Source organism: Chrysochloris asiatica, unplaced genomic scaffold, assembly GCF_000296735.1.
Source record: "Chrysochloris asiatica unplaced genomic scaffold, ChrAsi1.0 scaffold00038, whole genome shotgun sequence".
Taxonomy (NCBI): Eukaryota; Metazoa; Chordata; class Mammalia; order Afrosoricida; family Chrysochloridae; genus Chrysochloris; species Chrysochloris asiatica.
In genome coordinates, this window is record NW_006408556.1 from 14,717,091 (window position 1) to 14,738,020 (window position 20,930).

At 46.7% G+C, this 20,930-nt stretch overlaps 1 protein-coding gene across 1 annotated transcript in view; it reads left to right on the forward strand.

Moving 5' to 3' along the window:
- Positions 1–4,045: 4,045 nt before the first annotated feature.
- The window catches only part of ABCC10 (ATP-binding cassette, sub-family C (CFTR/MRP), member 10), a 23,823-nt gene continuing 6,938 nt past the window's right edge, over positions 4,046–20,930 (forward strand). Inside the window, exons 1-13 of the mRNA XM_006860599.1 lie at positions 4,046–4,213; positions 6,310–7,528; positions 8,611–8,838; positions 9,558–9,714; positions 9,985–10,094; positions 11,870–11,949; positions 12,821–12,992; positions 14,337–14,435; positions 15,492–15,681; positions 17,540–17,617; positions 17,782–17,976; positions 18,243–18,396; positions 18,567–18,756. Coding sequence (XP_006860661.1) covers positions 4,053–4,213; positions 6,310–7,528; positions 8,611–8,838; positions 9,558–9,714; positions 9,985–10,094; positions 11,870–11,949; positions 12,821–12,992; positions 14,337–14,435; positions 15,492–15,681; positions 17,540–17,617; positions 17,782–17,976; positions 18,243–18,396; positions 18,567–18,756 — 3,033 coding nt within the window. The 5' untranslated portion in view covers positions 4,046–4,052. The remainder of the gene's footprint in view (positions 4,214–6,309; positions 7,529–8,610; positions 8,839–9,557; positions 9,715–9,984; positions 10,095–11,869; positions 11,950–12,820; positions 12,993–14,336; positions 14,436–15,491; positions 15,682–17,539; positions 17,618–17,781; positions 17,977–18,242; positions 18,397–18,566; positions 18,757–20,930) is intronic.

The following is a 20,930-nucleotide window of genomic DNA, read 5'->3' on the forward strand; positions in this document are numbered from 1 at the left end:
AAGCTTTCCAAGGAGCGACTGGTGAGTTTGAACCACTCACCTTGCGATTCAAATGACTTTGCAGTCCAGCACATTAATCCACAGCGCCACACTAGGACTCCAGATATGGGGTAGTCACTTATAAAACTTAGTGAGTTTACATCAGGGGCACATCTGTGTGTCTACAGACAATGTGTGTGCAATTGTGTCTGTTAGTAAGAGGATACTTTTCCAAGTTTTAGTGAGAAGAATGATTCTAGATTCATCAATAATTCCTGTAATCAATGCCAAGGAGAAAGGTAGGTGCAGAGGTCACCATAGGGATAGGTGGTGAAAGCAGTCAGAAAGTGCCGCTGGCTCCCCAGTTACTGCACCCCCAGCTGATTCTCCCTTGAAATTCAGCAGTTGGCTAAATATGCCACCATAAAATTAAACATGTTCCTTGTAATTTTCTGTATTCCTAAATTGTCTACAAAATAATTGATTTTATAACCAAAAAGGTTATTAAAGTAAAGTAATGTATTTTAGCTCAAATGCAAAGTCTTCAGAGAGTTTCTGGAATCAGATATTGAGCTTTGAGGCCCTGAATTAGGGGTGCTGATTTGGCTATTGCAGTTCCTGGTCCAGAGTGTGGGCTGCAATGCATAGCAGTACTGCCATCCTGGACAAGGACCTGACCAACTGTGGATTTAAACCTGAATGTAAGGATCACCTGAGGCAGATCATAGACTCCTCCCCTGGAGAGGCATGTTCAGCAGATGTGGAGTGGACTCTGGAATACGCGTTTTAATAAGCAGCCCAGGTGATTCTAATGAAAGTTGTACCACTCTTTGAGAAGCACTGCCCCAAACGACTCAAATCTCCATTTTAAATAACTTTATCATGATAAAATTTCAAATATATACAAAACTAGAGAGAAAAAATACAATGTACATCTGTATACCCACCACCCAACTTCAACAATTATTGACTCAGGCCATTCTTGTTTTAACTACAGCTTCATCCCACTCCCTCCAATCTCATAGGATTTTGAAGACATTCCCTGACATTATACTAGTTCATCCATAAGCATTTCAGTAGCCATAAGGTTAAAGATTTGAAAAATAAACAGCCACAATGTTGTTATCACTTTTTAAAGTTAATATTAATTCTTAAAATTATCCAATATCCAGATAACATTATAATATCCAATCGTCTTACCATTTAAAAAAAAATGATTTTGTCAAAAACCCAAATTAAGTTCATACATTACAATCAGTTGCCAAGTCTTATGTTTCTTTTAATTTATAGGTTTTCTTCTCCATCTTTTTGTCCCTAGCAATTTTTTTTTAAGAAACTGGGTGGTATATTTTATACAGTTTTTCACAGTCATCCTTGATATATTGTTTAATATATTCTTGCGTCTCCTATATTTCTTGCAAGTTTAGTCTATTAGATCCAGTGGTTTTGTCAGTTTAGGTTTGATGTTTTTGACAAGGATATTTCTCATTATGATTCATGCAGTGTCTGATTCACTCTCTTTTGCAGCCTTTAATGTCCATAGCCAAATGACCCATTTATCAGTAGGGTTGCAAAATGCAAACCTCTACTTCTTAATTTTTAATAATAGGGATATTAGTTCCTGTTTTTGAAAGACAGCAGGTTAAACACTGATATGGAATCAGTATTCACGGTTGTTATTTGCTGAGCTCCTACTTTCGCTGGGGCACTGTACACACTGGTGAATTGTTGTTGTTAAGTGCTGTTAAGTTGGTTCCAACTTCATAGTGACCCTGTATAGGGTTTCCTAGGAGGGGTTGGTGAGCTTAAACCATCAACCTTGAGGTTCAAGCTGACCTTGCAATCCAGCGCATTAACCCACAGTGCCACACCACCTTCTACTTTCGCTGGGGCACTGTACAAGCTGGTGTGTCGTTGGCACCATATTTTGCTTGATAAACAGAAAACAAAAATGCAGAAAGTAACTTGCCTAAGATCTACTATATTGCTCTAAATTGGTTGGATATGGATTCTAACCCAGGTCCATCTAACCACAAAATTTACAACCTGTTGGCTCCTAGTGCCCTGTAAGACAGAATACAAAGGGGCTTCAAAAAATTCATGAAAAAATTCTATTTTCTCGTGAACTTATTGAAGCCTTCTCATAGAACTGTCCCTTAGTTGTTTACTGACTACAACAACCTCTTTCTCAGCTATAATCTTCCTCATAACAATTAGCAGTATTGTGAAGATCATTGTATCATGAAATGTGTACATGGGGGGTGGGGGGCAGTTATAATATGCTTGTGATCTTGTTGTTGTTAAGTGCCGTGCTTGTGATCTTAGGAAAATTAAGTAATTAAATTTGAATTTTGAAACCTATATAAGAACATGGTGGTGTCTTGGTGTAGGATCAACATTGGATTTTGAACCTCAAAGTTGGCATTTCAATCCCACCAGTGGCTTCTCAGAAACCCTACACAGGGCCGCTAAGAATCTGATCTGATTCGCCGGTACTTAATAACAACAATGAACCCCCTGGTGCCATAGTGAGTTGTGCGTTGGGCTGCTAAATACAAAGCCAGTAGTAGTTCGAATCCACCAGCTGCTCTGTGGAAAAAAACGAGGCTTTCCGCTCCCATGAACATTTACAACCTCAGAATCCTACATAGGATTCGCTATGAGTCAGAACCAACTAGACAGGACACAACAACACATCCCTCTCACTCAGAACTCCTGGTCGGAACTCCTGGTGAGTTTGAAACCCTTTAATTATCAGCCAAGCGCTTAACTAGTACACTACCTGAGATTCTATAAAGCTTGTGGTTTTTAAAAGGTCTATTTATGGGGAGACTGTGAACCACAAGATTGGCGGTTCAAACCCACCAGCCACTCCTCAGAAATCCTATACAGGGTCCTATGAGTAAGAACCCACTCAACGGCACTTAACAACGGCACCTAACAACTCTAGCAAGACACTTGCCCTAAGCAGCTTATATTATCTCATTTAATCCTCTCAAGAGTACTGTGTTGTTGTTGTTGTTAAGTGCTGTCCAGTCAGTTCCGACTCATAGCAACCCTACTAGGGCTTCCAGGAGTGGTTGGTGGATTTAAGCCGCTAACCTTATGGCTAACAGTCCAGTGCTTACCCTACAGTGCCACACAAGGACTCCTAACAGTTCTATGGTGTTGGTTATCATTGCCCCTTTTAACAATTAAGAAAACTGAAGCTCAGAGAAGTTACGCAGCTTGCCCAAGATTAAATACAGCCTTGGGGTAAGGAAAGTAATGGTTTCTAAGTGTTCCTAAATGTCATTATTCTTCTGCATGGCACGCTTGTTTGGCCTCCCACCTCCGTTAACTTTGTGTTAAGAATGAGAGTGCAAGGCACATGAGAGATAGGAGCGTGTATTGTACATGGTGGCAGTGTGTGAGTGATGTCCCACTTGATCAAACACCAGGCAAGTGGGATGGCGTAAACGTTCTCCATACAAAGGTGCTACATACAGCGGTGGTGTGCCAGAAAGACAGGGCATCCGATGCCGTGAGCGGCGCACAAGCGCGCAGAGACCCTGCGTATGGGAGGGGCGAACAGCTTCTTTTGAGAGGTCTTCCCGCCTTTAGGGGGCGCCAAGCAAGTCTGGCCAGACCCGGATCCGGCTGCACGTTGCGTTTGTATCCATCAGTGCTTTGGATTTCAGGTTCCGGTGGAAAGCAACCGCTTCAGGTTAGAGGTTCCGGTCCAAGGGAGTGGTGAAATTGGGACGGTTGGGTGGGTAATCAGCGGCCAGAAATTCTCCATCTCTGAGAAGAGAAATTTCCATTTTTTTCTACCCCTTGAGGTACCGCGAGAACTGACGGGGTCTGGCTTCGGAACGGAAGCTAGGGGAGGTCCCTGCCCGAGGGCGGGGTTGGAAGCGAGTAGACTGGCTGGGTTCTCTGTTGCGGCGCACGGCCTCCCTCGTTCCTGGTCTGCATCTCATCCAGCTCCCTACCTGGACCTTACCTTGGGGACCCGGGTTCTCCTTCCTTTTGGTACCTCTTCACCACCACCCCCATCCCAACTGATGGCCTTCCCCGCAGGTGAGGCTTCCATGGAACGTCTCCTGGCCCAGCTATGCGGTACCAGTTCCGCGCTGCCGCTCCCGCTGTGGGAGGGGGGCACCACGGGCCACTGCTTCACCCAGCTGGTACTCAGCGCCCTGCCCCACGCACTCCTCGCCGTGCTCAGCGCCTGCTACCTGGGCACTCCGAGGTGGGTAGAGATGAGCACAAGACATTTGTCCAGCTGTGCATGTAGGACTCACCCACAACCTACATCTCACTGCCAGTGTCAACAGAATAGGAATATCTCTGGGGTCGGGAAAAAATAGAATAAAATCTTGCCAAGTGTGTGGCTGTTCTTGGACAAGTTACTTACTTTCTCTGAGCCTCTTAGCATTGTTGAGAGATTTGTATTAATTAGATCATGCCTTGGAGCATATAACACATTTTAAAATGTGTCTGGCACATCTTTAAAGGCTCTTTGCGTGGTAGACACATTAGTATTACAGATTTTCAGATGCCCAAGAACACTTGCCATGAATTGGAGTTAAAATTGGGTGGGAAAATGTTTTTAACCAAAAAAATGACTTGTATTTAGGTTGTAGGTTCAGTTTCTTACCACTTCTTCCATGAATCTCAGTGCACTTAGGCTAAGAAAAGCTAATGTAGACTCAGTGAAGAAAGAAAAGCTGAAAATTAAAAAACTTAAATCTTCCCTAGTTCCAGCTATAAGATGTGAGGGCTAAACTTACCTTAATTTTGTATTTAGTCCTCTCTGGCTAGAATTGGCTAAAATTAGTCTCATTCTAATTGATAAAAAGGTAGGAGGGGAAAGTAGTCTCTATCTTTGGCGCCTCCTAGTCTGAGGCCTCCCAGTCTGATGTGGGTAGGGTGGGGTGGAATATCTTTATCAAGAAGAATTAAGGACTTATAGATTCCTTTTAAGAAATGCTGTCAATCTTCTTGGTCTGAAGGGAATCTTGATTTGTTTATTACCCAGAAGTCCAGAGAGGGTTAGTCAGCACAGACATCCACAGCCTGCTCAGGAGAATATCTATCTATGGACACCCAGTCCTTCAGAAACTTGCAGTCTTGTAATAAGGCAAGAGAGACCAACATGTAAATAAAAGATGTTGTGTATCTCACTTCACTATCAGGCTTTTGTGTGTCTGTAAAAAGAGAGAGACCTGGGCCCTCAGACTGGAAAGGACCCCAGAAGGCTTTGAACCCACGCTCCTCACTGTACTGATGGGAATAATGAGATATAGAGTGAGAAGGAAACTTGCCCAAGGTCTTGAAATGTGTTGGTGGCTAACTTGGGGCCAGCATACCTGCCCCAAAGGGCCCAATTTCCTACTATCCCCACATTTAAGGAAAGTAAATCATTAAAGGTCAGATTTGATTCTAACCAACTCCTCCATAAAACTGTCATCAGCTGGACCAAAGCATTTTAGTCTGTGACAACTTTTTCAGTAACTCAGCCTTGCCAACAAAAGTTACAACAGACCTTCAATAGCGTTCTAGTATTCACTGCTGAGGTTGTTTTCTTGCACAAGGTTCTTAGATGCAAATGAATTGCCTTTTTTTATTTATTCAATTTTGCATGCCAAAAAGATACAGATAAAGCTGAAGAAAAGAGTTCTTCAGGTGAAGAAGTTAGAAGGATGATTCACACAATCCTCTACCATCATTGTAGAGACAGGGTAGAATATTCTAAGCTTCATAAAATTTAGGTTGAACGATATATGCAAATCACATTTTATCTATCTAATAGTGCTTCAGATAAATTCAAGGATTACCTTAGGTGGATAAATGTATTTTTTAAATAAATAATCATATGCTAATAGGGTCCTGGTGTGGCATTGTGGGTTAATGCGCTGGACTGCCAAGTCGGTTTGATCCATGAGGTCTGCAGTCCAAGTTTTCCAGCCGTTCCATGGAAACCCTATACTGAGTTGATATGGATTGGAACCATCTCCACGGCATTTAACAACAACAGTGATTATCTGTATGAAAATTTAGGGTTTTGTTTTAGAGTTTTCATATTAGATATACCCTTAGCTCAAAAAATTTTAGTACCTGTAGTAAAAGAATAAATTAAATGGTTTATTAGATCATATGTTTAGCTAATCTGAGAAGACTTCCTGGGAGAAAAGGCCCTGGGCTCTAGGGTAATGTGGGGTAGGGATAAGGTGTGCAAGATTGGAAAAAAAGTTGATTCCCTCTAGATAAACAAGAGGTGAGGCCTAGGCCTGGGCCCTGAGTCAGCCACAATGTGCCTCCTTTTCTCTTTCCCTTCATCCCCAGGAGTCCAGATTACATCCTACCCTGCAGCCCAGGCTGGCGTCTCCGACTCACAACGTCCTTCCTGCTTTCTATTTTCCCTCTGCTAGACCTCCTTCCAGCTGCCCTGCCACCAGGGGCAGGACCAGGGCCCATAGAGCTAGAGGTGTTAGCAGCGGGTGTGGCAGCTGTAGCCTGGATCAGTCACAGCTTGGCCCTTCGGGCATGGGCCCGTTCCCTTCACGGCCACTCCCGGGGTCCCTTGGTCTTGGCTCTGGCTGCCTTCCTACCAGCCCCAGCCCTGGTGCTGACCCTGCTATGGCACTGCCAACGAGGCACACTTTATCCCCCACTTCTCCCAGGGCCCCTTGCCCGCCTATGCTTTCTCGTCCTGCAACTGGCTGCACTCTTAGCCTATGGACTGGGCTGGGCAGCCCCTGGGGTACAGCGGGAACCCTGGCCCCAAGAGCCCCTCCTGCCCGAGAGGCAGGAACCTGAGGTGGCTGAAGATGGCGAGAGTTGGCTGTCACGCTTTTCCTATGCCTGGCTGGCACCCCTGCTGGCCCGTGGGGCCCGTGGAGAGCTCCAGCAGCCCCAGGACACTTGCCGCCTCCCCCACAGGCTGCATCCCACCTATCTGGCCCGGATCTTCCAGGCACACTGGCATGAGGGAGCCCGACTGTGGAGAGCCCTTTACAGGGCCTTTGGGCAACGCTACTTGGTGCTTGGACTGCTGAAACTGGTGGCAACTATGTTGGGCTTCTCAGGTCCCCTGCTGTTGTCCCTACTGGTGGGCTTCCTAGAGGACAAGCAGGAACCCCTAAGTCAAGGTCTGTTCTATGCCCTGGGGCTGTCCAGCGGGGCTGTGGTTGGTGCTGTGCTGCAGAACCAATATGGGTATGAAGTACGGAAGGTGACCCTCCAGGCACGGGGGGCTGTGCTGGACACCCTATACCGAAAGGCTTTACAATTAGGGCCCAGCCGCCCTCCTGCTGGTGAGGCCCTTAACCTATTGGGCACAGACTCTGAACGGCTACTCAACTTTGCTGGGAGCTTCCATGAGGCCTGGGGCCTACCTCTGCAGCTGGCCATTACCCTCTACCTACTGTACGTGCAGGTGGGCATAGCCTTTGTGGGTGGTCTGGTCCTGGCACTGCTGCTGGTACCTGTCAACAAGGTGATTGCCACACGCATCATGGCCAGCAACCAAGTGATGCTACAGCACAAAGATGCTCGGGTCAAGGTGAGACATTGCTGGGGATTCCCTAACAAGCTGAAGACCCCTTCTAGCATCCCAGTCCTTGGGGTCCTCCCATGTATACTGCCTGAAAAGGTGAGCACAATATAGAAGTTAAGAGCTCAGACTAGAGAATGACAGATCTGGGTTCAAATGCTGGTCTTACCACTTACTAGTTCAGTCCCTCAGACTAATCATTAACTTCTCCGGGAGTATAATAATAGCTTGCTTCATTCGATTGTTGTAAATTTCACTTGAGATAATGCTTAGCACAGTGCATGTCACAAATTAAGTGCTAAATAAATGTGTTCCATTAACAAATTATTATAGTATTAGCTCATGTGGATCTAAACAGTAACCCTAGGAGATTGGAAATAATCTCTCTGGGACTAGATGGCTTTTAGTGATCGAACCAGGACCCAAGTCTCCTATCTCTTTGTCAAAGGCATTGACCCCCCTGCCTTATGACTGTGTGGAGAGTCCAGGGGAACCCAGCTACCTCTTGGAGGTGGGCTATAGAGAAGGGAGTGGGTTGCTTTCCTGCCTGGGCTAACTAGACACTAAGGGTCTCACCGAATCTGTTTCAGGTTCTCCAGTGATTGGGTACCTTTACTGGGGAGGGCAGTCCTGAGGGGTCTGTATAGCACTATTGTCAACCTTTTACAGGAACAACTTAGAGCACTAATGGGTGGGTCCTCCTGACCAACTTGTCCCCAAGAGGTGCATTTGTTAAGTGTCATTGAGTTGGTTCCAACTCATAGCAACCCTGTATAGGAACAGCTGGTGGATTTGAACTGCTGACCTTTTGGTTCGAAGTCCAATGCCTATCCTACAGTGCCACACCAGGAGGCATATGGTGGGGTAACGAAAGGAAACACCCCAGGGTCTCAGAAGAAGGGTTCGAGGAGTAGAATTTCCAGAAAGGATTGAAACAAGATAAAAAAAATAAATAGGGTTAGGAGAATACAGAGTATCTAGAAGCTTAGAGTAGTCAACATTCTGTCGGAAGCCTGGGAAGACATGACAGAGGAGAAGATGCCTGAGCAGTATGTCTCTACTTCACGTTGCTCCTTGTCCTCTCTCCCTAGCTTATGACAGAGCTACTGAGTGGCATGCGGGTCATCAAGTTCTGTGGGTGGGAGCAGGCACTGGGGACCCGAGTAGAGGCCTGCCGGACTCGAGAGCTGGGGCGACTGCAGGTCATCAAATACCTGGATGCAGCCTGTGTGTACCTGTGGGCTGCTCTGCCTGTTGTCATCTCCATCGTCGTCTTCATCACCTATGTCCTCCTGGGACACCAGCTCACTGCCACCAAGGTGAGGACAAGTTTGCAAGGGAGGGGAGATACTGCTATGGAGTGGAGAAGTGGACTCGGGCATCTAATGCTGCTGCTTCATTCTTTTCCAACTGAAAGGCGATTCTCTAAAGGGGTCTTTTTCTCTGGGACGTTGGATATTCATACATAAGCTCCCCTCTGAAGGAATTCATCTTCCCTTTCCAATTTCCAGTCCGACTCAAGTTTGGGGTTGTTGTTAAGTGTTGTCGAGTCGATTCTGACTCATAGCAACCAGGGTATAGCATTTCCACAGAGCAGTTGGTGAGCTTAAACATCTGATCTTGTTGTTCAAACTGAACTTGCAGTCTAGCACATTAACCCACAGCACCACACTAGTATTAGAGTTAGATGCTCTTATCTTCCTTCTGATGGCTTTGAGGGGGAGGGGAGGAATCCATGATCCAGTGCTGTGTCTGGCCAAGACTAGATGATATTGCTGCTTAAAAATTCTGAAGAGGTCTCAAAATGAACTCGACTGTGATCTCATCAAGCTGCAACTTGGATTCCTAGAGTAACAGATCTGAAATGTCTAGGTTTCTTGGAATAGCCACCTTTGCCCCCTCTAATCCAAGGGTTGACCTGCTATGCCCTCAGTTCTGCCACTGCCTTCGTCTTCCCTCAACAGACTTTTCCTTGGGGATATCCATAGAGCAGGCTCTCTTATAACCCCCTGTCCCTACCCCCTTCCACCCTGCTTAGGTATTCACAGCCCTGGCACTGGTGCGCATGCTTGTCCTTCCCCTCAACAACTTCCCGTGGGTGATCAATGGACTTCTGGAGGCCAGTGTGTCCTTGGATCGGATCCAGCGTTTCCTTGACCTTCCAAACCACAACCCTCAGGCTTACTACAACCCAGGTAATGGGAAGCTAGAAGACAGGACCTGACACAGAATAAGGAGGGGGCACACTACACATATATACTACCAAGATGTGCCAGAAGCAGCAGAATCCATGCAAAGCAAGCGACTAGCTCTTGCGGTGGGGTTGAGGATGGGTAGTGTCTTTCATACCAAAACTAAGAATGAATTCACTCTGAGCAGGTAGATAAGGAGCAAATGAACCGATGACATGTACAAACAGGTAAGTGGGTTAAGAACCCAAGTTGAATGGTCTCTTCCTCGTTCAGACCTCCCCACAGAACCATCTACAGTATTGGAGCTGCATGGAGCCCTGTTCTCGTGGGACCCAGTTGGAAGCAGCCAGGAGACCTTCATCAGTCACCTTGAAGTGAAGAAGGTTCGTGATGAGATTACCCTGGGAGAGTCCCCTGACTGACTGAGGAGATGGGGATCAGTAGCAGCTAAAAAGGATTGAGTTGATCATAGCTGATGACCTTGCAAATCTAATGGTTTTTGGAAGCACTGAAGGAGTTCTGGTGGGCAGGCTCTCTAATCTCAAAAGAGATGGTTCCTCATCTCTGAATCGCCTTCTCCACACAGTTTTTTCAGAGTAGTCACATCTCTCTCTGGCCTTTAGACATCCATCCAGTCCAGACCAACATGTCTCTCCTTGTCCCTCATAGGCTACAGCATTCAGAACTAACCCTAGGGCATCTCCAGCATTGCCCCAGGCTAGGGACCCAGCGTTCCCTTCCAAAACAGATTTTGCAGGTGAGCCGGATCCTCTGTTTAGTCCAGTGAAAAGGAATCACACCCTGTGACTCACATCTCAGCACAGTCAAAGCAGAACTTGAAGGAAGCATTCCTGTCAGGGCTGCGTCTCCTGTGTACCCCCAGTCTAAGTTTTCACTCTCTCCTGACCTCTCCCCAACCCCTTGCCCCATAGCTCAACCCAGCTTTCTCTAGTGTCAACTAAACTGCCTCCACCACATTTGGCTCACATTTCTGGCTAGGGCTGTCTATCTTTTTGTTTTCCCTCTTAGTTCAGGCAAGACAAGGCTAGAATTTTTTCAAAGGAATTTTACTCATTTGTTAGTTGGGACTCTTTTGGACATAAGCCATAGAAACCCACTAGAGCTAGCTTCAGCAAACAAGAATTTATAAGAATATAGAGATGAATTATAGAACCCAAAGATCAGAGTGCAGCCAGATTCCAGAAATGACCCAGAACGTGGCTTCAACTCGCACAGTTCTCTGCCTTCCATTTGCCTCTCTCTCTGGATTTGCCTCATTTGCGCCTCTCTGTGGACTCACTCTCTACTGAGCAGATGTGACTGCAGGGAGCCCTCCCACTTACAAGCTGCAGCCAAGAGGCGAGAAACTGCCTCCTGGGCAGAATCCCAGATAGATTCTTGGGAAAGGGGGTCTCAAATTGATCTGGCACCCAGTCACAGACAGGTCAGCCCTGACTGGCAGGGTGGGGCATCACAGACGATAGTTCTGGGTCTCCCACCCCAGATTTCAGAGAAGGAAAAAAAAATTCTTTTTCTTGAGCTGGGAGATATCTCCATGAATATACAAGGGGGCTTTCAAAAAGTTCATGGAAAAATTGAATTAAAGGATAATGGAATTTTCCCACGAACTTTTTTGAAGCCCCTCTCATATGTTACAACTAAGGAAATTATTGGAAAACAACGTTTTATAAGTCACAAATCTGCACCTGCACAAAGCTCAGCTTTTTGCCGTGATGGAAATCTGGCCGCAGGCAGACTTTGCAAACCCAGCATCTGGGTTCCAAAGTCTGGAATTCTTCCCTCCCCATTCCTGTCTATCTGTTCTGGGATATCTGTCCTGAGCTTGCCTTGGAAATCCTTGGGCAGTTGTCCTCCCCATCTCTCTGCCATGCTTCTCCCCTTCAGAGACCCTTCACACATGTGGAAACAGCTACTCTGAGTGGGGACTAAAATACCCCACTTCTCTAGATCCAGCAGTCCCAGAGACACAGCTCAGCCAACTGGGTGGAGAATTCTTTCCCTACAGATTAACTGGGATCGAGAGATAAGAAATCTCAACACTATGATTGGCTGCCCAAACCTTCCAGAGGGAGATGGTTGCCCACTCTGTCTTTCTCCCTGTGAGCAGTGGACACTTACATATGTTGCTTCCTTGCAGGGTTTCCTGGTGGGCATCGTGGGGAAGGTGGGCAGTGGGAAGAGCTCACTGCTGGCAGCCATCGCTGGGGAGCTCCACAGGTAATCAGTCCCCAGTGCACCCTCGTCCTTGGCCATTTAGAAAACATCTACTGAGCTCCTGCTATGTGGCAGGCACCTTTTTAGGGGCCAAGGGAACCAAGACAAACCAGACATGGTCCCTTTCTTAGAAGAATTTTCAATCCAGTAATGGAGAAATAGGCAAAACAGAATCATCACAATCATTACACCCAAGTGTTGTAAGTACTATGAGAGGGCTTCAAAAAGTTCGTGAAAAAAATTCCCTAATCTTTCCGTTTTTGAAGCCCACTTGTATAGTAGTGAGCAAAGAAAAGAAATGGGAGCATCCAACATCAACTACGTTTTCAGAAAATGGGGTTGTAATAGAAAGGGATCCAGAGCGAACTATAGGTTTGAGAAGAGCCTTCTTGTCTTAATGTCAAAATGCGTACTGTGTGGGAACTACCCTGTCTTCTGAGCCACTGAGCTATCTTCCCAGATATGACAGCTGTTTGGTTTAGGGACCCCATGATAGCCAAAAATCAGTGTCATTGCATCCTATTCTAGAATGAGCTTCACTCAGTTGCCCTCAACCTCACTGCTTCTAAATCAGAAAGCCATGTAATGTAAAAGGGAGCTTTATGCAAACAGTTGAGTGTTCCAGCTTCTAGCTGAAGGGTTGACAGTTCAAACCCACCCAGAGGCTCCTCTGAAGACATCTGACAATCTGCTTCCAAACAGTTACAACCTTTAAACCCTGTGGAGCAATTCTACTCTACATACAACTTGATGGCAAGCTGTAGAAGGCACATGTGGAAGGCACAAGTCTAGAGAGGCATCCTGGAGGCGGGGCTGGGAGTAGAGAGACCCAGTGGGGAGCTTACCCTCATGTTGTTGGCCTGACTCTCTGCAGGCTATGTGGGCAGGTGGCAGTGTCAGGGATGTCCAAGGGCTTTGGTCTGGCCACCCAGGAACCCTGGATTCAGTTTGCCACCATCCGAGACAACATCCTCTTTGGAAAGCCATTTGACGCCCAGCTGTACAGAAAAGTGCTAGAGGCCTGCGCTCTCAACGATGACCTCAGCGTGAGTGCCTAATCCTGAAACCTCTTTGGCTTCCAGCTTCCCCATCTGTCCCTGACACCCCAAGTCAGAGACTTGCTTCTCTAGGGACGGGCTCCTCCAAATCAGGCATCATTCTGTAGCACTAGCCATCAGTTTTTCATCCTCTGAGAGTGTCCAGCTGCTTGGTGCCCCCTTCCCCTAAGGCCCAGAGAGGGAGTGATGACTAGATGTTCCACACAATAGTTGTAAGAGCTCTGAAGCCTCTGAAACTAGTGAAACCTCACTCTATGCATAGATTTAGCTACTGGTTCCAATTCAGGAGACCCTCAGAGAAGGCTTGGAAGAGCCTGGTCTACCTTAGGGAAGCCTGAGAAGCTCATTGGATTCTTCCCATCCAGAGTACTAACTTAAAAGGGCAAGAGATTTTAGATTTCTCTCATGACTTCCCCATCCATCCCCTTCCCCAGTCCAGGACTACCATGAACCAGGCTGCTAACCTCAGGGTCAGCAGTTCAAAACGACCAGCTGTTACGCGGGAGGAAGATGAGGCTTTCTGCTCCCGTAACAATTTACAACCTCGGAAACCCTGTACAGGGTCACTATGAGTTGGAAACGACTCCATGGCACATCATCACCACCAGCCTGCTCAGATCAACTTGAACTGCCCTAAAATAAGGAGGGCCTTTGAAATTGACCATGGAGCATCCTGTGTTCATTTATTATTTGTCTTTACATCAAGCATGTCCCAAATGCCTGCTGAGTATTAGACACTGTCCTAGGCACTAAGAAAAGAGATCAGTAATAAAGCTTTTCTTGGACGGGACTCACCACCATCACAGAGGTCCACAGGTGGTCCTTTGGAAATGAGCCCTTGGGGACTCTTGAGGCCACAGGAAGGCTCAGGGTACAGCCTTCCTTTAAAACTTTTGAAAGCTCTCATTGAATTTGTTCATCATCCTTGCCTGTTATAAAGGCAGGGTTGTAAGTGGAGCAGAGTAGCTAAGAATCTGGGACTTCGTCCTGCCTTTATTAACCATAGACCTTTGGTCTTGTTAACTTAACTGTTTCAACCTTGGTCTCCTTGTTGTGCAAAGGAAATAATACCAATTTTATGAGGTTATTGTGAGGGTTGAATGAGAGAATGTGCCAAGCACAATAATAAGTGTTCAGTATATGCTAGTAGTTGTTGGAGTCATCACCTGTTCCCTGTGGCTCACTCATCCCAAATTCAAGTTCAGTCTCCTCAAGTTCAAGGTTGTTTGGACTTCTGCCATGTCTTCCCTGCAAAGGCATAGATAGGAAATCGGGTAGAAGATACTGATGTTGCTCTCTGACCAATACTGTTTTGGGGGCCTGTTCCCTCAGATCCTGCCTGCAGGAGACCTGACAGAGGTAGGGGAGAAGGGTGTGACCCTCAGCGGGGGACAGCGGGCCCGGATTGCCCTTGCTCGGGCTGTCTACCAGGTAAGTTAAGTGTGGGAATGGGCCGGGAATTAAAGGGAAACAGGAGCCTTGGGAGCTTGACAGAGAGGGGGGTAGGGATGTTTCATCAGTGTCCAGTTTCTTCTCTTCCCCCTTCATGATTTGGAGGCATTGGTCCCGTGGCCATCCCATTCCCCGCTTGTGGATTCAAGGCAGAATTTTAAGCCCATTAAAACATTGAGGAACTGGGACCCAGCAAAGCTGAGTACTAGTCATCAGGCACTGGTTTTCGCCAAAGAAAAGTTCATCCTCTGGTCTAACCTACCACTCTACTGCTGTAAGGGTTGTTGTTGTTGTCAGGTGCCATTGAGTCGGAACCGACTCATAGCGACCCCATGCACAGAAGAACGAAACAATGTCCTATCCTGGGCCAACCTCACTACCGCTGCCACACTTGAGTCCATCAATGACGCCACCTGGCTGATCCATCTCGTTGGGGGTCTTCCTCTTTTTCTCTGACCCTCCACCCTACCCAGCATGACATCCTTCTCCAACGATTGTTTCCTCCGGACAATATGTCCAAAGTAGGAGAGACGAAGCTTAGCCATCCTGGCCTCCAAGGAGCACTCTGGCTGCACTTCTTCCAAAACAGATCTATTGGTTCTTTTGGCAGTCCATGGCACTTTCAGTATTCTCCTCCAACACCACAACTCAAAGGCATCAATTCTTCTACGATCCTCCTTATTCACTGTCCAGCTTTCACATCCATATGAGGCTATTGAAAACAATGGCCTGGGTCAGGCGCACCTTAGTCCTCAAGCTGACATCTCTGCTCTTCAACACTTTAGAAAGTTCCTGTGCAGCAGATTTGCCCAGTGCAATACGTCGTCTGATCTCTTGACTGCTACTTCCGCAAGTGTTGATAGTTGATCCAAGAAGAATGAAGTCCTTGACATCTTCAATCTTTTCTCCATTGATAAGAATGGTAGCTCCCAGAAATCCTTGAGCCTGTTTTCTCTGACTTCCTTGAAGACAGTTTCTGAGGTCTGGTCAGAGGACTTGGGACTTGGTGCCCATGATGTCCCCATCTTTCCCTAGGAAAAGGAACTCTATCTTCTTGATGACCCTCTGGCTGCTGTGGATGCAGATGTGGCCAACCACTTGCTGCATAGGTGCATACTGGGAGTCTTGAGCCACACTACACGGCTGCTCTGCACCCACCGGGTTGAGTATCTGGAGAAGGCTGACGTGGTGCTGCTGATGGAAGCCGGACGCCTCATCCAGGCTGGTAATATGAGCAGCCAGGAAAGGAGTCCAGCCGAGTATGGGTTATCTGGCAAGAAATGGCAGGGAAGAGAGACAGTGCAGACTCAACCACCCCTCCACATGTGGTCTGGGTCCAGTCATTGCCTCCTTCTATATCAGGTTGTCTTAGTTTTCTAGAGCTGCTATAACAGAAATACCACAAGTGGATGCTTTTAACAAACAAAAATTTATTCTCTCATAATTTGTTGTTGTTATGTGCCGTGGAGTTGGTTCTGACACGTAGCGACCCTACATAGGGTTTCCGAGGCTGTAAATCTTTATGGGAGCAGAAAGCCTCATCTTTCTCACAATTTAGGAGGCTAGAAATCCAAATTCAGAGTGCCGGCTCTAAGGAAAGACTTGCTCTCAATTAGCTCTGGAGGAAGGTGTTTGTCTCCTTTCAGCACCTGTAGGCCCATAAATCCTTAGAGAGCTCCGTTTATCTTAGTATCAATCTTCCTCTGCATCTATGAGCTTCATAGTACAGGGACCTCAGAGCCAAATGATGCACTCTACTTCTGGCTTTTGTTTCTTTTGGTATTAGGCGCCTTTGAACTCTGCTGCTTGTTTAATCTCTTTTATATCTCAAAAGAAATTGACTCAAGATACACCTACTTGTACGGGTTGTATCTGATCTCATTAACAACATTTTGTTGTTGTTAGGTGCCGTCAGGTCAGTGCCGACTCATAGCAACCCTACATACAACAGAACAAAACACTTCCCAGGCCTGTTCTAGCCTCATAATTGTTATGTTTGAGCCCATTGTTGCTGCCACCATGCTAAGCCATCTCTTCGGGTGGTCTTCCTCTTTTTAGCTGAACCTCCACTTTATCAAGTATGATATCCTTCTCCAGGGATTGGTCCCTTCTGATAACATGCCCAGAAAGTACCAGAGACAAGGCATATCATAGAAGTGAGCATTTACAACATACAGGATAGTTACATCAGATCAGAGCTGATCATGTTAGACCACAGTGTGTGGGGGGCCAGTGATATCATACTAGATTTCATTATGGAGGGGATTACTTCATCGTAACTGCTAAATCACTGAGAATCCTGGCCCAGCCAAGTTGACACAAAGCCTAAACTATCACACATGAGAAATCCACTTCAGCTTCAGAGAACTGGAGTGTGTGTGTGTGTATGTGGGGAGGGGGGGGGAGGGGGGAGCACATTGGTGAAATGTCACTAGAGAGGGGACTTGCAGGCTTTGACTGGGTGCTCTACCAGCCTGAGATCTTTGAGAATTTGGATCACCATGAAGATGAGAAAGCCAAGCTTAGAACAGTCCTTTTGTTAAAAAGAAACTCTAAAGTCCATCCCAAGTGGCATGACCGTGGGAAGAGAAATAGGAAATGAAGCTCAACCAGAGTGTTAGGAGTTTATGAAGTATGAAGGGAAAGTTCTGCAGTAATGAGAGGTGAGGGAGTCTTAAGTTGGCAGTTCAAACTCACCAGCTGCTCCTTGGGAGAAAAGACCTGGTGATTTGCTCCTTTAAAGATTTACAGCCTAGGAAGCACCCCATGGGGCAGTTCTATCCTGTAGGACCACCATGAGTCCAGGTCAACTTGAAAGCACACAACAGCAGCAATAATACGAGGTGACTGGATGGGAGCTCACAGATGTCTGTGACTCTTCTTCCAGGGATAAGCATTTTCTGCCTGTGCTGGTTGGGCTCCAGATGCAGAGGAATAGACTTGAATTGAAGTCTGGGGATCCTGCTCAGGGTCCTGCCAAAGTGGGCTGGGGCAAAGATCCAGAGAGAATGGGAGGTCTAATCTGCACAGGTATTTAGAAAGGCAGGGTGTAAGCCAAAAACAACTCCTCTTCTACCTTGTAGGACCTCCCTCTGAGATTCTGCCACTGGTACAAGCAGTCCCCAAAGCCTGGGCTGAGGAGGAACAGAAATCTGACTCAGGTATGGCCCAAGGGGTGGGGGTGGGGGTGTGTGTGTGTGGAAGAGCTCACTTTTTGTCACCAAACTGTGGAGTTAGGTTTTCTACCAGCCTTGCTTATCCCCCTGAAGCATTGAGGTTTTCAAGTGTTGTCCTGCAAACTTAATCCTCTCCCTGATTCTTGCAGCCACAGCCCAGTCAGTATGGACCCCAGGAAAAGCACAGGAGGGGCAGGACATGGAGGAGAATGCATCTAGCCGTCTGCTGCAGGAAGAAAGTAAAAAGGAGGGCGCCGTGGCCTTCCATGTGTACCGAGCATACTGGAAGGCTGTGGGCTGGTGCCTGGCCCTAGCTATCCTCTTTTCTCTGCTCCTCATGCAAGGTGGGCATATGCTCTGGAGCCCTCTACCCCCACTCCAGCATGTCCTCTGGGTGCCCATCCCACCATCACTTTGTACTAATCATTCCAAAGCCCAGAGACTCACCAAGCCTGGGCAACAGCTGGGACAATAGGCAAGCCCCTAGTTCTGGGAGAAGAGTCCCAGGGTGGTGGGTGGGCCAGGGATATGAAGGAGACTGGGAACCAGAGATGGAGTAGTAGGAAGAAGAGGAGGCTTACAGAGCTTTCTGCCTTTTGCCCCCACCCAGCCACTCGGAACGCTGCTGACTGGTGGCTCTCCTACTGGATCTCACAACTGAAGACAGCTAAGAATAGCTCCCAGGAGGCTGCAGCCCCCACCGGCCCCATTTCCTCAGGGCTCTTCTCTCCCCAGCTGCTGCTCTTCTCCCCTGGAAGCCTCTAGTGAGTGGCTGGGGCTGCACTCAGAGTTGCTAGGCCAGGAGTGAGGGTTGGGAGATTGGTGTTTCAAGGGCTATGTCTCAGGGAGGGTGGGGAGAGAGGATGTGGGGAGGGGAAGGGACCCCTGAGTGGCCCTTCTTTTGGCTACCCACAGCCCCCTCCTCACCACCCAGTGCCCCAGTGTTCCCTCTGCTTAAAGCTGCCCCCAATGGCTCCTCAGACGTCAGTTTCTACCTCACCATTTATGCGACCATTGCTGGTGTCAACTCCCTCTGCACTCTACTCCGGGCAGTGTTCTTTGCAGCCGGTACTCTACGGGCAGCCGCCATCCTGCATCGCCGCCTGCTACAACGAGTCCTTATGGTGAGGTGATGGGGGTGGTGATGGGGGGAAGTGCAGCCTTGTGGGGTGTCTGCCTTGCACATGGGCTCCATTGGGCACCCCATCCTACATCTCTTCTCTTAGGTATAAAATAGCCTCTCGTTCCTGGTGTGGTGCTGAAGGATAAACACTAGATTATTAACCGCAAGATCAGCAGTACAAACTTACAAGCTGCTCCTCAGAAACCCTATACAGGGTCACTATGAGTCAGAACTGACTCGATGGCTCTTAACAGCAGCAGATGGGTATAGCTCTTGCCAACCTCCAAGGCCTGGAGAGGCCAAGTTTGAACTGAATTCAAACCCAGTTGCTTAAACCTATAGTTTTATCATCTGTAAAATGGGGAGAATAAGAGAATCTGTGTTTATAGTTCCTTAATTTTGGACTTCCAGTATGGAGGGTTGAGTTAACCACACCCCTTAGTGCAGGCAAAGCCCCTTTTTTTATTGTATGTACGGAACCCAAATTCAATTCCTGGAAAATGTGCCTCCACTATCTGGCCCTGGAGGCTTGTGTGTTGCTTTGATGAACAGGTTTCAACAGAGCACAGACTAAGACTTGAGACTGGTGGTCTACTTCTGCTGCTTCCAAAAAGTCAGCCAATGGAAAGCCTGTAAATCACAGTGGTTTCACGCCATTGTGCATGGGGTCACTGTGAGTCAGGTGCTGACTCAAGGGCAGCTGACAACATGTATTTAGGTGTGTATGTGTGTATGTGAACTCATGTGGCACTGTAGGATCAGCACTGGACTGCTAAGGTCGGCAGTTCAAAGCTACCAGCTGCTCATTGAAAACAGGGTCACTGTGAGTCGGAACTGACTCGACAGCACTTAACAACAATCTGTGTATGTGTTTCTTTGTCCCGTTTTAATCTCTATACCCTATTTCCATTTCCCATCCCTTCCTTGGTAAGCAAACATTTTACATGCATTCACCATGTATCTTTGTTTTTTATTTTATAGACTACCTTTGTTTTGTGTGCATGTGTTTTTAATTTATATCAAGGGTATTGTTCTAGATGATAAATTCTTTCTTAAAGAACTATTTTTATTTGGGACTGTTTGCAAGATCTGTCCCTGTCACTATATGTATTTTCTATGCTGTTGTTTCCACCACAGACTTACTGTGATGGTTAAATTAGTACATGAATAAGTACACAGGATGGCATTTAGTTAGTAAGTATTTGATTAGGTATTATTATTAATGTTTTGCTGTTATTACTACAAAGCCCTTTCTTGGCTATTATCTTATAAAAACCCACTCTTAAGGAGTTGGTTCTGACTCATAGTGACCTTATATAGGGTTTCCCAGACTGTGAATCTTTATGGGAGCAGACGGCCTCATCTTTCTCCCATGGAGTAGCTGGTGGGTTTGAACTGCTGACCTTATGTAATGTGGAAGCCATCAGGTAATATCATTAATATTGAATGCAAGTAAAATTTTGCAAAAATAATTAAACAGTACATTGACAGGGAACTGCCAGCGGTTCAAGCAGGATTCAGATGAGGATATGGAACGAGGGATATCATGGCTGATGTCTGATGGATCTTGGCTGAAAGCAGAGAATACCAGAAAGAAGTCTATCTGTGCTTTATTGACTATGCAAAGGCTTTCGACTGTGTGAATCGTGACAAGCTATGAACCACATTGCAGAGTATGAGTATTCTGGAACAATTAATAGTGCTAATAAGGAACTTGTACATAGACCAAGAAGCAGTAGAGAACAAGGAAATAAGGTTTAGAATTAAGAAAGGTGTGCGACAAGGTTGTATTCTTTCACCATACTTGTTCAACTTGTATGCTGAGCAGATAATCCGAGAAGCTGAGTTATATGAAGAAAAATGTGGCATCAGGATTGGAGGAAGATTCATTAACTACTTGTGATATGCAGATGATACCACCTTGCTTGCTGAATGTGAAGAGGACTTAAAATACTTACTGATGAAGATTAAAGAAATTAAAGAAACATTTCCAGCTACATTAAAAAACCTAGTACTAAGGAGCTCTGGTAGCGTAGTGGTTACGAATCGGGCTGCGAACCTTAAGGTCAGCGGTTCGAAACTACCAGCCACTCCGCGGGAGAAAGATGAGGCTTTCTACTCCCGTAAAGATTTACACCCTCGGAAACCCTGTACAGGGTCGCTATGGGTCGGACC